The following is a 17,228-nucleotide window of genomic DNA, read 5'->3' on the forward strand; positions in this document are numbered from 1 at the left end:
TTTTGTATTATTATTTATGTGGCACTACGCTAAATTCTTGTCATCATGACTAGATAATTAACAATGATTTAATTCACATTGTTACAACTTACGTCAATTTGAAAATTTCCCAATAATATTTGTATTATTCTTATTTTTTTATCAAATTTTCTATTAATTTTTATGTGAACTCGTCCAGCTTGGTATATCCTCTACACTTCGCTTAAAAAAAAATAAAAAATCTCACAACATTATCTACAAGGTTAACGAAATTAACGTGACGAAGTAATGTATTTAGTGGTAATTAATGAATGAAGCTAACAATTTAGGTCCAAGACAACAGAATGGTCAATGCAAATATATAAATAAGGGAAAATCTAATATAAGGAATATCTCATAAGTATACAATATATATATATACCTTTATATTACCATTTTAATATACAAACTTTTTTCACTCACAAAAACTATACATCAAATATATTTTTTTATTTTCATTATAATACCCAACCTTTAAAATCACACCATTTAGCACCACTGCATAGGATTGATTTTATTTTTTGAAGTACAAAGTTGATATTTCTGTTGATAAAAAATATACTGAAAATGTGTACAAATTCAAGGAAAGTTAGAAGAAAATTTGTTAAATTCAAAAAGTAGAGAGGATTAATTTTGTAAATATCCACGTTTGATATCTCCCCTTAACCTTTTATAAAAGCTTGTGCAAGTGACTGAAGCAAACCAGATACAGCAGTTTTATTCGGACAGTAGTTTTCCATTTTTCAGTTGCTGAGGTATTCTTCTTACTGCAGTTCCTTTTAGTTTATCTTACTTTAACCTTACAGTTCATGTGGGTGTGGTCGGGTGGTGAAGGTATCTCGGAAAGTTCCTAAAAGACCAGACTTTTAAACCTCACACTTAGATTACCCACCATATGGCCAGACAACAAGGATATCTAATTCTCCTTACAATAACCGGATTTATCTTGGCTCCGGTGGACAAATCCTGGAAATAAGTTGGTTGGGTTCGGTCCGCCGGATATCCTAGATCAACAAAAAAAAACTTTTCAGTTCATTTAATTTTTATTTTCTGACATCAGTTTTGTTGTTTTTTTATCATTGTCTTGTTTGTTTTTCTCTCTCTCAAAACAAGTACGAACTGATCATGATGATAACACTGACGTTGCACTGAATATTAGTTCTGATTATATAGAGACAAGTGTAACTCCGATATGACTGTATAACTCCAACATGATGCAGAGAGTACTCAAGTTCCTCGGATCCTTAACAATGAATCCTCGTCACAACGAGATCGCTCCTTTAAACACAAGCTCCGCCAACTCCCCTCGATTCCCGAGTCCTCGTACCAATGGTGGCGGCGAGAGTGGCCCAAGAGGCGGCATGCCGCGTCCTAGCGGGAGAATATTACCACCGCTTCTACCGTATCCTCAGATCCCACAGACCCGTCCGCCAATGAGGTTGCCGATGTATCGACCGTCGTCGCGGCCTGTCTTCTCCTTCGGCTCACAACCGCCCATGACCCCTGCACCGTCATGGTTACCATATTATCCGCCAGCGCCGGCCGCTAACTACAACGCCGCTTTGCCTCCGCTTCCGTTCACGAGGCCTACCACCTCGGTATACTCTGGTGGTAGTATCCCGCGGAGGAATGCTCACAGAAGGAGAAACCGTTATAACGTTCCTGCTTCGAGTTCGCAGAGGCCTCAGAGTGCTGACCGAATTATCTACCCGAGGCCTATAGAGATGCCCTTTGGCGCGATGATGCCAAACGAAGCAGGCGATGTCATGAACGTGTTGCTCACTGACTATGTGGACCCGGACAAGATTTTTTATGATTATAACGAGGATGACTTGGTGATAATCTTTGGAGATTCGGATAATGTGAAAAGCAGTGGTAGTGAGAATAGGAGTGAAGATGCTTCGGGTGTAACGAGTGTTTCAATGAATAGTAATCTCGATGGTAACGAATCACCGAAGCTGCCTCCTCCCCCAGGGAATCTTCAGGGTGTAACCAATTCAGCTAATAGAAACGAGAATGCCTTCGAGATTAAGAAAGGCGTGGGACACAGTGATGAGATTGCTCCATCTGATCCTAACCATGCCAAAAGGTAAAACGCTGAGATTGTGTGTGTGACTAAATTAAGTGATATATAAGTATGGGTTTTGTAGACATTTAATTATCCATATGATCCTCATATCTCAGAATCTTGGATAACGGGGAATCATCTGGACGTTCAAGTGCGAAGAAAGCGCGGCGCCTTAACTAGTCGGAAGAAAAGAATATCTAATGAGATTGTTAAAATTTCTCAAATGAGAAGTTTATCTCATTCCTTCTCTCTTTGCTTTCAGTATTTTCATTTGTTTCATTTCAAAATACCCATTGGGATATTATTAATGAACATGCTCTTATATTATATTAAACACAAAATTCATATTTATGACTTTGTTACTTTTTTTTCAAAGAAGAAGAAGCTTTGTAGTATCGGATTCAAAATAGCTAGCATGCTCATTGGAATATTATCGATGAGCATACTCTTTTTAAATTCTTTGTTTAATAAATACATAAAAATGTGAAGGTGTATATGACGAACAAAGTTCTCTTAAAAACAAAAAATAAAGCATTGTAGATGGGTCTAGAATATGTATCAATCGTTCTCAGAATCTTGGCTAACGCGTTCAAGAGTTGGAAGAAAACTTAAGCGCTCTTGAGCGCGAGGCTGATATATCAACTGCCAATGCCAAGCTAAAGGAGGTGGGACAAAATCACATTAGCAACCAAACGGTTCCTGTAAGATGTTTTGTTAAAGTTTGTGTCCTTGTTGCAATGCAGAGATCTTTATCTGTGCTGGAAGACGAGCACAACCAACTCAGCATTCATGCAAACGGATTGCAGGAGCAGTTGTCACGTGGTAATGGTGCGTCTTCTTAATAACCGTAAGTGTCAGCTGTTGTAGGGCTTTACGTTACTTGCATTTCATCTTTCCTTATGACTTTCACTCATATAGTCATACCTTACTGTTGAAACAAATATTGATTTCAGTGAACATACCATCTAAGGAAGTTGAGAGGTGGCCTTGGTAAATCATGTAGGTTCAAGGCCGCCGGACTGAAGTCGTAGTATTTTTATGTGCAGGGTTATATTGATTAAACAAATCTATTACAAATCACTTTCTCAAAAAAGAAAAATCAATATCATGTAGTATATAGATAATAAAAATGATTTGTAATGGTAAGGCTTTGAAAAGATCTTCTGATTTTATCCATCTATACTATTAAAGCAGGATCATATTGTCCTTTTTACCTTAGTCTGCCATTTCTTTACTAACATTGCATGTTTCATTAAGGGTAATCAAGTAATATTAATAACACATCTATATTGGGCTATTTTTTTCGGATCCAGCCCACTATCCACATCAGATCTCTCTTGGGCCATTTGGGCTGATTAAGAAATCAGATCCAATTCTCACATTTTTTTTTCCTTTGGGCCATTGAGTCCAAGTTCAAATAATTTTTTTTCAACCATTCTTAATTTTTTTTTTCTTTTCTTAATATAATTTAAGCATTCATAAAAAAAAATTGTTTTTTTCATTGAAAAGTATAAATCTTTATTAAAAGTATATAATTATTTTTATTAAAAATATTAACCACATAATAAAATTTATTTATCAGAGTTATACCAACTTAATTCATTAAAAAAATAAAGTTTAATTTTTTTAAACATAAATAGTCATTTAAAATGAAACACCATAAAGAAAGATAAAAAGTTTAATTTTTTTATAAAATAAAACACAAATATATGAAATATGACATTTACTAAATATTTTGACCATTGAAAAAAAAGAAAATAAACCCGCGCTTTGAAAGCGCGGATCAAAATCTAGTTATGTTTTTATTAGAGCATTTCTATTGGGGAGATACTCATTTGAATATCTTATCCATCTAAATATTAGTATTCTTAATTTAGTTTAGTTGTGTTATTAAATTTTAAGGTAAAAAATAAAACTAAACCATTCACATGAAGACATTTATGAAAAGAGTATCTAACGAGATTGTTAAAATTTCTCAAATGATTTTTTTTTATCTCACTAGGGCCGGCCCGCCCTACGGACGAGATATATTTTATTTGTAATTTAGGTTATTATTTTTTGTACAATTTTTTTGTTTGTGTTTTTGGTTTTTTGCAAGAGATGTGTATGATAATAATTTTTTTCTTTTAAAAAGTTTTAGGTGAACAGAGATTATATGTGATAAAATATATTTTGTTTTTCTCGCTAGTTGGAGTGATCAGGATCCTTTATAGTTTCTTAAGGTTTGGACCCTTGTCTCCATAGTTGGAGTAATCAGCTTATGATGTTGGTTAATCTGATTTTGGTAAAGTGCATACATGTGTAGGATCATCCTTGTTGGGGTTTTATGCTCGTTATGGTTGAATAATCATCTAACAGTTGATCGAATTAGTGGCGTGTGTCAACTATAATCTCGAAAGTTATTTGAATGAGTTTATTTTTATGGTAAATATCCACATGTTTATTTTGTATTTATCTTTATTTCTTTTCCTGATACATGTACGACCAATGACTTGATTTTTTTATGGTAAGTATTTATGATTTGCAGTGTTCAAAATTTGAAATTTATTAATGGCTAAGACAATATCATGGAAACAAATAGAATGAAAAGTGCAAATACCAGAGGTGAGATCGTGGGTGGGTTATGTAGGTTGGAGAAGTAGAGAGACCTAGGGTAAATTGAGGAGGAGAGTTGGGCCAGATGCATGATAGATTCCTACTTCACGCTAATCTTTTGTTCTCCTCTCTTCAAGCACTTCACAACACTCGTGGTGAAACTCATGCTGGGTTTATATTGTAACATGCCACAGGAAAAATTGGATCTTTGTATAGAAGAAGTAAATAACACAGACTTCTCAAGTCTGATAGTTAGCCATGTACATGATTTTTATCCTTTTTGGTCTCTCCTTCATCTGACAAATCTCATGTTAGCTCTGCATCAGACTTGTGTTTCCTCATCATCCCTTTCCTCTCTTCTTCTTCTTATCTTAGTTGTTGTTCCATCTGATCAAACAGAGATGCCATGTATCATCAAACATGGAAAGAAATGGCAATTCTTATTTTAGATCATATGAATGAATTCTCAGTAGACTTGATGAGCATTGTCTACAGTACTTGAAAGCTGAGACAAAATATGAAAAATAGTCAAACCCTTTATACAAAAGCATCGAATCATTTTTCAATCTTTTTACTCTCTCTGAATCTCCAACAATAATTAGAGTACTATTACAAATTTCAACACCTGAAATTACTTCAAATCAAATGTTCAAAAAATGTATCTGGGACATGTCTTTTAGCCAGGAGATATATAGATAGATACAGTATAAGTAGAATAAGCACACAGTTGTTTTTACTAAAGCAAGACGGGAAAAAAACAGAAGGCTTCGAGAGACAGATGATAGCTTTCAACCTCTTCCTTTGGCATATCAGTAGTAAGCAGTCCATCATCACCATGACGCAGATGAAATAATATTCCAAAAAATATGTAAAAGACCAAGTAATATAAAACAAATATTGTAATGTTATAAAAAGAACTGGAATTTATTTGTATCGCAGGAATTTAAATAAGGGCAAAATTTTATACCCGTAGAAAGAAATAACACTGATACAGAGAGAGAATAGAAGAGAAGTGTTTTTTAGGTGTGCATTATAAACGAACGCAAACGTTCGTATATATAGAAGAAAATTTACTGTGCAAATAGTGCAGCGGGACCCACATCTTTAATTATTTCAAACATTACGGTGGCCGCTTTTGTTTACTTTCGTAACACTCCCCCTTGGGGACCGGTGTCACTATCCGCTCTCGCTTAACGTCTTTGTTGCCTCGTTAAAAACCTTTCCAGGAAAACCCAATGGGAAAAACCATAGTAAGGTAAAAAGAGTACAACTACGTAAGCACCCCCTCGAATGAACAGTCATAGATCCTTCTGATGGCGCATCCCAATGTTATGGATGTGTTTTCTGAATACCGAGGTAGGGAGTGATTTTGTGAAGAGGTCAGCTTCATTGTCGCATGATTGGACATATCTTACTTCAATCTCTTTCCTTTTCACGAGCTCTTGAGTGTATGAGAAGAACTTCGGATGAATATGCTTCGTTCTATCGCTTTTGATATATCCTTCCTTCGTTTGAGCAACACATGCCGCGTTATCTTCATATAGAATAGTTGGCTCCATATTTTCGCCAATCCCGCTGCTTGAACAGATGTGTCGGCTCATTGATCTCAGCCATACACATTCTCTACTTGCTTCATGGAGTGCAATTATCTCAGCATGATTTGAAGAAGTAGCCACGAGCGTTTGTTTCTGGGAACGCCAAGATATAGCAGTGCCTCCGATCGTAAAAACGTATCCTGTTTGCGATCGGGCTTTGTGTGGATCTGAAAGATATCCTGCATCTGCAAAACCAACCATTTGACCTTTTGAACTTTTAGGATAAAATAAGCCCAAATCAATGGTCCCTTGGAGGTAACGAAAAACATGTTTAATCCCATTCCAATGTCTTCGAGTTGGAGATGAGCTGAATCTTGCCAAAAGATTCACAGCAAATGATATATCAGGCCGTGTACAATTTGCAAGGTACATCAGCGCTCCAATTGCACTTAGATATGGTACTTCTGGACCAAGTATCTCTTCTTTCTCCTCAGGTGGTCTAAATGGATCACTTTCAATATTAAGTGACCTAACGACCATCGGGGTGCTAAGAGGAGTTGATTTATCCATGTTAAATCGTTTCAACACTCTTTTAGTGTATGTGGATTGATGCACAAATATACCATTTTGTGAATGTTCTATTTGTAGGCCAAGACAATACTGTGTCTGTCCAAGATCTTTCATCTCAAATTCTCCTTTGAGATAGTCTGATGCCTTTTGTATTTCCTTTTGAGTTCCGATGATGTTAAGATCATCAACATATACCGCGATTATTACAAATCCGGATATTGTTTTCTTGATGAAAACACATGGGCATATAGGATCATTCACATATCCTTCTTTTGTTAAATGATCACTGAGACGATTATACCACATACGTCCAGATTGCTTTAACCCATATAATGATCTTTGCAATTTTATTGCACATACATCTTTAGGTTTGGAACTTAATGCTTCTGGCATTTTAAATCCATCAGGAACTTTCATGTAGATATCAGTATCTAATGATCCATATAGATAAGCTGTAACAACATCCATGAGACGCATCTCTAGATTTTTATCAGCTGCTAGACTCATCAAGAATCTAAATGTAATGGCATCCATAACTGGAGAATACGTTTCTTCATAATCGATTCCAGGTCTTTGAGAAAAACCTTGAGCCACTAGACGAGCTTTGTATCTCGTAATCTCATTTTTCTCATTTCGCTTTCGAACGAAAACCCATTTGTACCCAACTGGTCTCACATCTGCAGGTGTGAGCACAATAGATCCAAATACTTTTCGTTTATTAAGCGAATCAAGTTCAGCTTGTATTGCATTTTTCCATTGTTCCCAATCATGTCTTTTTGACATTCATAGACAGATTTTGGTTCTGGATCATCATTTCTTCATTTATTTCACTTGACATAATATATGAGAAAGCATCGTCAAGGTCATTTTGTTTGTTTCTATTCCATATCCTTTTATTATGGATGTAATTAATAGAAATCTCATGATTATCTTTCGATTCATGATGCTCTGATTCATGATGCTCTGATTCATCAGAATCCTTATCATTTATTTCTTCCAAAATATTTTCTGCTATTTTGGGTGCATCATATATTTCAGCTTTCTTCTGTTTCCTAGGATTCTTATCCTTAGAACCAACAGGTCTACCACGCTTCAGGCGTGTTTTTGGCTCTCGTGTGTCATCCTCCTTTTCTTGTTCATTTGGCATTTTGATACGAGCAGGAGCATTTGCAGCTGGTATATGAGATTTAGTTACCGTCTTGGTATCTACAAATGCATCAGGTAGCTGGTTAGCTATACTCTGTAAATGCATAATTCGTCGAACTTCTAGTTCTGACTCTTTAGTATGAGGATCAAGATATAACAATGATGGTACACTCCATTTTATATCACTTCCAACATTTTTGTTTTCTCCCCCTAGAACTGGGAATACATTTTCGTCAAAATGACAATCAGCAAAACGTGCTGTAAAGACGTCACCAGTCTGTGGTTCTAGGTATCTTATAATTGATGGGGAATCAAAACCAACATATATTCCCAATCTTCTTTGTGGTCCCATCTTTGTATGTTGTGGTGGTGCTACAGGCACATATACCGCACAACCAAAGATTCTAAAGTGGGAAATGTTTGGTTCTCGACCAAACGCTAACTGTAGTGGGGAATACTTATGATATGCACTCGGTCTGATCCGAATGAGTGCTTCTGCATGCAAAATGGCATGTCCCCATACAGAGGTTGGAAGTTTTGATCTCATGATCAATGGTCTTGCAATCAATTGCAGACGCTTAATTAAAGATTCAGCCAAACCATTTTGCGTATGAACATGAGCAACCGAATGTTCAACTTCAATTCCCATTACCATACAATAGTCATTGAATGCTTGGGATGTGAATTCACCAGCGTTGTCTAGTCTAACTCTTTTAATAGTATAATCAGGAAACTGTGCTCGCAGTTTGATTATTTGAGTTAGAAATCTCGCAAATGCCACATTTCGAGATGATAATAGACAAACGTGTGACCATCTACTGGATGCGTCAATTAATACCATAAAATAGTGGAATGGTCCACAAGGTGGGTGTATAGGTCCACATATATCGCCTTGAATTCTTTCAAGGAACTTTGGTGATTCTTTATCGATTTTGGTTGGCGATGGCCTTACGATCAATTTTCCTAGAGAACATGCAACACATGTCATTTTATTCCCTTGAGAAATCTCCTGGATTTTCAGTGGATGACCATGTGAACTTTCTATGATTTTACGCATCATTGTAGTTCCTGGGTGGCCAAGGCGATCATGCCATAACGTGAACTCTTCTGGGTTCCGTTCTACTACAAGATTTGATTCGATCTCATCGATATAAGTATGATGTAACCCCGAAGGAAGCTCTGGAAACTTTTCCAATATGTGTTTTCTGCCACATTTCTCAGAAGTTACATACATGTATTTCTTTCCATCCTCAGTTGCAGACTGAGTATCATATCCGTGAAGATATATGTCTTTAAAACTCAACAAATTCCTTTTAGAACTTGGAGAATATAGAGCATTATTTATGGAAAATTTTGTTCCATTCGGTAAAGTAAAGTTTGCTTTACCAGTTCCTTCAATCACGTCTGCAGGACCTGATATTGTATTGACGACAATTCTTGTTGGTTTTATATCAGAGAAATATCTCTTTTGTCTCAGAATAGTGTGCGTTGTTCCACTATCTGGTATGCATATTTCACGAATCCGTTTCTTGGATTTTGCTTCATTACCATTCTGATCCATTTCTGAAATTGTCATAAATATAAAAGGAAACATAAAATTCATTCATATAAGGAAAAACACAATAATTATACATTAAGGTGATGTTAAAACATCATTATTTGTTTAAAACAAGAAATGTAATAATTATACATGGTAATACTGAAAACTATTCAATACTCTTATCATAGGCATTTCGATTCTCTTCAGGAGTAATCTAGTCCAGCTCATTAGCGAAGTCGGAGGATTCAAGGTATGAAGTCCCTTCAACATTTTCTGTGAGGTTCACCTCTTTAGCCTTTCCTTTTATGGACTCTTGATATAACTTGCACAAATGTGGGGGAGTACGACAGGTACGGGACCAATGTCCCTTACATCCACATCTGTAACATACAGTCTCACTTTTCTTTGTGGTATCCTCTTCGGTTTCTTTGCCTTTAGGAGGTTGTTCAGATCTAACCCATTTGTTAGATCTAATACTTTTAGGATAGTAAGGCTTTCCACGTTTGTTGTTGAAACGCCGACCACGACCTCGGTTGGTCTGGTTTCTCCTTCCCGAATATTCTACCGCCGTAGCATTCACTTCGGGAAATGCCTTGGCTCCCGTAGGTCGGGAATTATGGTTTTTGATTAGTAACTCATCGTTCTTTTCAGCCAACATGAGTGTTACCATCAATTCAGAAAATTTGGTGTACCCACATTTTCTGTAAATTCGGGATAAGACGTTGTGTTCTTTGTGGAAAGTATTATATGTCTTGTCAAGCATTTCTGCTTCGGTGACAGGGTTACCACAATATTTTAATTGTGCAACTATCCTCAAGATAGTGGAATTGTAATCTCTAACCCTTTGGAAATCCTGAAACCTCAGGGTTTTCCACTCTTCAAGAGCGTGAGGGAGATTGATTTCCTTTTGATTATCGAACCTATCTTTCAAGGCTTGCCATAGTACGGCTGGGTCCTCAACGTCTCCATAGTCGTGAGTTAGATTCTCATCTAAATGCTTCTTCAGGAAGATAATCGCTTCGGCTATATGCTCGGGTGGCGATTTGTTACCGACTTCTATCGCTTCGGTTATCTTTTTTATTACAAGATAAGGTTTCACATTTGTGACCCATCTGACATAATTTTCGCCGGTTACTTTCAGAGCCGGGAACTGGAGTTTCTCGATGTTTGCCATTTGTATTTCGAATCGCAGAGTGATCGTGCTGATAACGTGTTATAAAAAGAACTGGAATTTATTTGTATCGCAGGAATTTAAATAAGGGCAAAATTTTATACCCGTAGAAAGAAATAACACTGATACAGAGAGAGAATAGAAGAGAAGTGTTTTTTAGGTGTGCATTATAAACGAACGCAAACGTTCGTATATATAGAAGAAAATTTACTGTGCAAATAGTGCAGCGGGACCCACATCTTTAATTATTTCAAACATTACGGTGGCCGCTTTTGTTTACTTTCGTAACATGTAAGAAGTTTTAAACCAAAAAAAAAAATTGTAAGAAGCAGAGTAACACAACCTTGGAAGATTTGAAGTTGGCATGATGGATTTCATCAGAAGAGGAACGACCAAGAGCAACCTACATCACTTTGCTCCGGCCAAGGAAGAAACAGAACCAATAAGAACCAAAATACAAATCAAAGACTGAATGTGACATATATTAAACTCAATTACATTCAAGCAATACCCATCAATTCATAATCACAGAAAAAAAAAAGAAATTGACCTTTCATTGTGTCTAAACTATTGTCTGAACTCCTTAATTTGATATTTCTCATGTTTTCAATAGAACTATATTTCATGACAGTCTCTCTGAAACCCTACCAGGCGTCTACAAAAGAACACACAGCTCGTATAATCGCCTGAAACACGTGTAAAGAAGAAAACCTCATCAACAAAAAGTATTGAAACTATCTCGCAAAGAGTGAAATAAATGTTTGGATTGAAAAAGCTGGAAATTTTGAGATCATGTGCAGGATTATGTTTTACAACTACAATGATCATGACTCACGAGTTTAAAGAATGGACAACATTAGCGTCTAGGCGGAGCATGTACTCCTCACCACGTTTCTTGCTTCCCAAAACCTGACCCGCACCGATACCATTGAAGAACAACATACATCCTTCAAATCAGAGAGTAGGATAGATGAGTTAGCCATTATAGATTACTCACGAAGTCTCCTCTAACACGACCTCTCAGTACCTCCATTGTTAGAACCGTAATCAGATTTATGAGGAGTCAATGAACCCTAAACTCTGGAAGAAGGTGACGGCGAAAACTGGCCACACTTTTTTTTCTTTCTAAGCCCATAACACATTAAACAAAGCCCGCACATAATATAATCGTATAAGTCTAGCAAATAACCAAGAGATCCAATATACCTGACTTAATGAAACGATTCGTTTATAAGAGGATGGGACACGTGTTGAGCTTATAAAAACCAAATTTCCTAGCTGGAATCCTAGGTGGCATCATGTGAGAGAAGCAAACACTACTTTATATAATTAGAGGATTGGACACGTTTATAAGAGGATGGGACACGTGTTGAGCTTATAAAAACCAAATTTCCTAGCTGGAATCCTAGGTGGCATCATGTGAGAGAAGCAAACACTACTTTGTATAATTAGATTCTTTCTCTTTGCTTTTTAATATTCTCATTTGCTTAGTTTTAAACTAAATACTCATTGGAATATTATTAATGGGCATGCTCTTACATAGATATGTGTATTTCAATTTTTTTGGATATTTCGGTATAAGAATATAGAACCCGCTCGGATATTTCTACCTTCAGGCTGTGTAGTATTTTTAGCTCGAATTCGGTTATTTCGGATAGTTAAATATTTTTTTAGAACAAATTTTCATTGTCCAAATTTCTTGTATTAAAAAATATACCTCTAACTTAGCTGATTTTCTATTTTTAATAGATCGAACGATTAACATGTTTGGAAATAAAATTTTAAAAATAGAAAGACGCTAATTTGACTATTGTTTTGAAATTTTTGATGCAACTTTTGTTAATGTATGAAACTAGAGCTTTATGCATTTTAAGTGAGTATCAAATCACTTTATCTGTAATTATATGTATATTATATGATCTTGAACCATGTGCAACATCAATATAAATATTTTGAATAAAATGAGAAAAGTAAACTATAAAAATGGGTTAAATATACATATGTTCGGTTATCTTCAGATATCCATTCAACTTCGGATATCCAATCTACCCCAATTCAATATCCATTTGGATATTTTGCTATTTTAGTTTGGATTTTGGTTTATATTTTTTGGGTCGGTTTCATGTACGGATTCATGTATCGGCTAAAATGCCAAGGCCTACTTACATATATAATGGGAAAATCGCATTTTAAACCCTCAGAGTGTCACATTCTCGTACTTTAAACACTAAACGTTTTTGACTAGCACTTTAAACCTTGAAAGTGACATTTTTATCATAACAAACCTCCAATTAATAAATCAAAAATTAAAAAAAAAAAATCTAAAAAAAAAAAAAAACAGAATCTAGTATCACCATTCAAGTTATTATATTATATATATTTATTGGTTTATAATTGGATTAATTTTTTAAAAATATTTTATTTTATTTTTAATTTTGAAATATTATTTTTATATATTTTTGAATTTTTCAAAAAAAAAATTGATTTTTTCAAAAAAAATTGAATTTTCTATGTATTTTTTATTATTTTTTTTTTTTAAAAAATTAACATGTCATCACAAAATGAACAGTACAGGTCACTTCGTTGACTTGGTAAACAAGTAAACCTCATTGGATGTTTGTTATGATAAAACTGTCACTTTCAAAATTTAAAATGCTAGTCAAAAACGTTTAGTGTTTAAAGTGCGAGAATGCGACACTTTCAGGGTTTAAAATGCGATTTTTCCCGTATATAATACACAAAATTCATAAGGCATCTGCCCTTTTACTTATATACTTAACATATTCTTTCAAGTATATTTTTGAAAAATGAAAAATAAAAATCATACTAAATCAAAAACATGAAATAAATTCAGAGGAATACATATATGCTAAACCACAAGATGGATCTAAAATATAGAACATAAATTGGAAAAAAAAAATGTAACTGAAGTATAACAAAAAAAAAAAAAACTGAAGTATAACAATAACAACAACAAAAACTAAAGTGGACACTTTTGATAAACGTTCACAAGGAAATTGAGTTACGATGATGTGAAGACGCGTGAGTATAGTTTTCTTAAAAATGATATACCTGTTGAGTGCTGAGTGAACTTTGATTGACGACGATACAAAAGTGATGTATCTGCTGAGCTATATACTGTACTAGCAAATAAAGCACGTGATACTCGGGGATCAGTTTCGAGGAACAGCTAATGCTAATGTGAAGTGCGCGTGCGCGTACGACGCGCTGCGTGTGTTTCTTTTCGTATATTGACCAACCGAAAATATTAAAATATGAAACACGAGTTGCGAGTAACGACGAGCACAGTGGAGAAACTCTGGTTTCTTATATAAAAAGATAAGACTTCTTTCTTCCTCACAAGTCATCACAACCAAATTTAGTAATAGCTCTGGAAAAGAACTCGAGAACATTCAAGATCATTCCTCTTCGATTATCATCAATCATGATCTCCGTCGTAATCATGGCTGAGCTTCTGGTTGAGTACACGACAGCTCTCGCTAAACTCACCGTCGGGATTCTTCCGAGGCGAGAAGGCGACGGAAACTTTATACGGATAGGCAACTTCTCCTTGTATTGTCATCCTAGATCGTCGCCAGTTCCAGACTTCTCTGCGCATCTTGTCGATTTCTGATACGTGACGAGTGTCCATCCTTTTTCTTCCTTTTTTCTTATATTCTTTATTGATCGAGTAGATGAGTAACAGCTGAGGCTTCTTTTTTTTCTTCCCTTTTCCATATTGAATAGATCAATAGAGATATGTTGATGTGCATCACACGAATTAAAATGGGATAATCTGTACTTCTGTGTTTTTTTGTGTACTGACATAATATCCCTGTTCTAAGAATCGGCCGGCTAAGAATCGGCCGGTTAATAGGCGCTACGCGTCAATTTCCGTCCCGATTTATACCAAATCGGTTTAAAAAATCGGATATTCGATTTTTTCTGTCTAGACCGCCTAAATGACCGCCTAGCCGCCTAAATGACCGTCTAGGCGGCCGCCTAATCTATTTTTATTTATTTTTTATTTATTTTTTATTTTTTATTTTATTTTTTTTAATAATATTTTTATTTGTTTATTTGATCTAAAATTTTATAAATATCATTTATATTCATAATTTTGATGAAAATTACACTATATTAACTTTATATATTCTATTTGTGTGTTTTATACAATCTTAAACATGAAAATGTATTAATGTTATACACAAGATTAACATGTTTTATAACATAGTAAACCATCTAAAAATTCCGCCCCACATAATTTCCGATTAATTCTTGATTTTCTCTTTAGGCGCTAGGCCCAACCCAACCGCCCGACTAGCGCCTAATGCGTTCCCGAACATGGCATAATACACCATCAGTTTTTTATTAAGTTGGTGTTCTTTAAACTAGTTCAGATTAACATAGTTTGACCGTAAACTTTCGAACGATAATTTTCAAGTATACTTTCGTGATACAAGTTAATTAATTAACTACTAGATAACAACCCGCGCAAGAGATTATTAGTTTCGTTATTTTTTAATAAGAAGACATTAATCTGTTTAATCTGGATATCAGTTCAGTTTTAGGTTGTGTTTTGGTTTTTAATCTCCTAAAATATAACTATCATTTTAAATCAATATTTATTTGGTTTGTTTGGTTAAAATGTTGGATGTTTTTGTTTTTGTTTTTCATGTGATAATCAAAAATTACTATTGTTTGTTTGTTTTCATGTTATGAATCTTAGATAGTCGTGATGTCGAACCAATGGTTTCATATTATAGTTTCTAAACGGATAATAGTTAAAAAAAAAGAAAAGAAAATTATTAAGAAAAATTATTTTACTACAATTTGGTCGATAGTGAAAGAAGCATTAAGAAAAAGAATATTTTAACTTGCAAAAAATTTAGATATTTCAGTTGTGGTAAATACTTTCTTATAAGGTGCTCACGTCAATGTGCACATGTATGTGTATGTAAAAGTATATAAAGATGGTTGATAAATATATATAAAGATATTGTTAATTAATATTAAATGACATTTTTTTTTTCAAAATAATACATGAAAAATAAAATTCTTAAAATGAAATTATTTAATATATATATATATATATATATATACATATAACAGATCAAATTGGCTATCCGTTCTTATAAATATTGATATTTGTGATTTGCTTTTTTTTTTTACGGATATTGCATTTTAGTATTTGATTTGCTTCGTAGAGTAACAAATATCCGGATTTTTCGGTTCGAATCAAAACAAATAACAAATTGAATCAAAATTTATGAATAATTTGTCCAGCTCTATTCGTAAACAGTAAAAATAACGTAACGAAGAACCATGCATGTGAGTTTTATATTAAAAACGTAAAATACATAGTGTGAACATATATATGTAGAGTTTGAATGAGAATCTTTCTACATGTGACATGTGTCCATTTTAGAGTGAACGTATTTATTACAATGTTTCTACAAGTGACATGTGTCCAGTTTAGTGTGAACGCATTTATTACAATGTTTCTCATTTAATATATAAAAGATTTAAAAACTTTCACATGCATCTTTGGTCATATATAGATCCATTGACAAATAGTTTCACTCTACTAAAATAACGCAGCGAACGTCATAAATAAGACCTGAAAATAACGCTTGAGACATTATATAAAAAACTTTGTACATTAAGTCCATTTCAATAAAAAATATTTACAAACCATTTGAATCTTTTTATTAACGGTAAAATTATTCTAATTATAATATTTTCACTGAACAAATTAAATTTTAAAAATCAATGGAATGTTCTAAAACTGAGTAGACAGATACAAGTGAGGCAACCAAATAGCGACCTGTCCTTTTTTATATAGGGATAGCCAACAAATACATACTTTCGACTTCGGCTAGCAAACTTCTCTCCATGTCTCTTGTGATTATCGCATAAGTAAGGCAACAAAATATACAAATTTCACCATATAAAGGAGCATTATCAAAGATTACTTCATACGGACTCTTTCTCTTAAGTACCTCGGATGGAGTTATATTAATAAGATAGGCAACACTGGGAACACATTCACCCGAGAATTCATCTGGTAAATTTGCTTGAAACCTCAGTGCCCTAGCCATGTTCAGGATATCCCCATGCTTCGTTTTCACTCTCCCATTCTGTTGAGTCGAAACAGGTGAGGTAAATCAGCCAACTGCCCCAGTTAGCAATCGCTAACTGCCCCAGTTAGCGATTGCTCGTTCGGACAGTCGATATCTAGAAATTACGAGCCTGATCCATGAAGGTTGTTGGATGTCGTAGGTACTTGATGGGAGAGTGTTTCTCTTTATCTTTCATGTTTCTAGCTTATGTTCTGGCAGAGTGTGGCCATTTTTATGTTTGCTTTGGCCGAGTATGGCCTCATTACTTTATCGGGACTGGCTACTTGTGGCTTCGAATCCCTGCCGCTCTGCGGCTTTTTCTTTGTCTACTGAATCTATGTTTTTAGCGTTTAAGAGCCTGCAAGTATTTTTAATGAGTGTTGAGGGAAGAATATGAGTCGTCATCTTATATCTAACTATGGGTGATTCGTTCTATCCGCTGTTCGTTTATGACCAATGCCAT

At 34.7% G+C, this 17,228-nt stretch overlaps 2 protein-coding genes across 2 annotated transcripts; both read left to right on the forward strand.

Moving 5' to 3' along the window:
• The first annotated feature begins 230 nt into the window (after positions 1-230).
• LOC106360650 (bZIP transcription factor 29-like) lies at positions 231-3,498 on the forward strand. Its single transcript, XM_048744294.1, has 2 exons — positions 231-2,107; positions 2,203-3,498. The coding sequence occupies exons 1-2, from the start codon at positions 1,230-1,232 to the stop codon at positions 2,264-2,266; spliced, it is 942 nt and encodes a 313-aa protein (XP_048600251.1). The 5' UTR covers positions 231-1,229; the 3' UTR covers positions 2,267-3,498.
• Positions 3,499-13,988: 10,490 nt separating this feature from the next.
• LOC111212739 lies at positions 13,989-14,454 on the forward strand. The gene has a single exon (XM_022714322.2). The coding sequence runs from the start codon at positions 14,089-14,091 to the stop codon at positions 14,275-14,277; it is 189 nt and encodes a 62-aa protein (XP_022570043.1). The 5' UTR covers positions 13,989-14,088; the 3' UTR covers positions 14,278-14,454.
• Positions 14,455-17,228: the final 2,774 nt, after the last annotated feature.

This window comes from Brassica napus, chromosome C1, assembly GCF_020379485.1.
Source record: "Brassica napus cultivar Da-Ae chromosome C1, Da-Ae, whole genome shotgun sequence".
NCBI lineage: Eukaryota > Viridiplantae > Streptophyta > Magnoliopsida > Brassicales > Brassicaceae > Brassica > Brassica napus.

Excerpts from the sequence above, each read along its gene's own strand:
- LOC106360650 (XM_048744294.1), top strand. The coding sequence starts at position 1,230 with ATGATGCAGAGAGTACTCAAGTTCCTCGGATCCTTAACAATGAATCCT. Across the intron at positions 2,108-2,202 it reads GATCCTAACCATGCCAAAAG|AATCTTGGATAACGGGGAAT; the intron begins GTAAAACGCTGA and ends CTCATATCTCAG.
- LOC111212739 (XM_022714322.2), top strand. The coding sequence starts at position 14,089 with ATGATCTCCGTCGTAATCATGGCTGAGCTTCTGGTTGAGTACACGACA.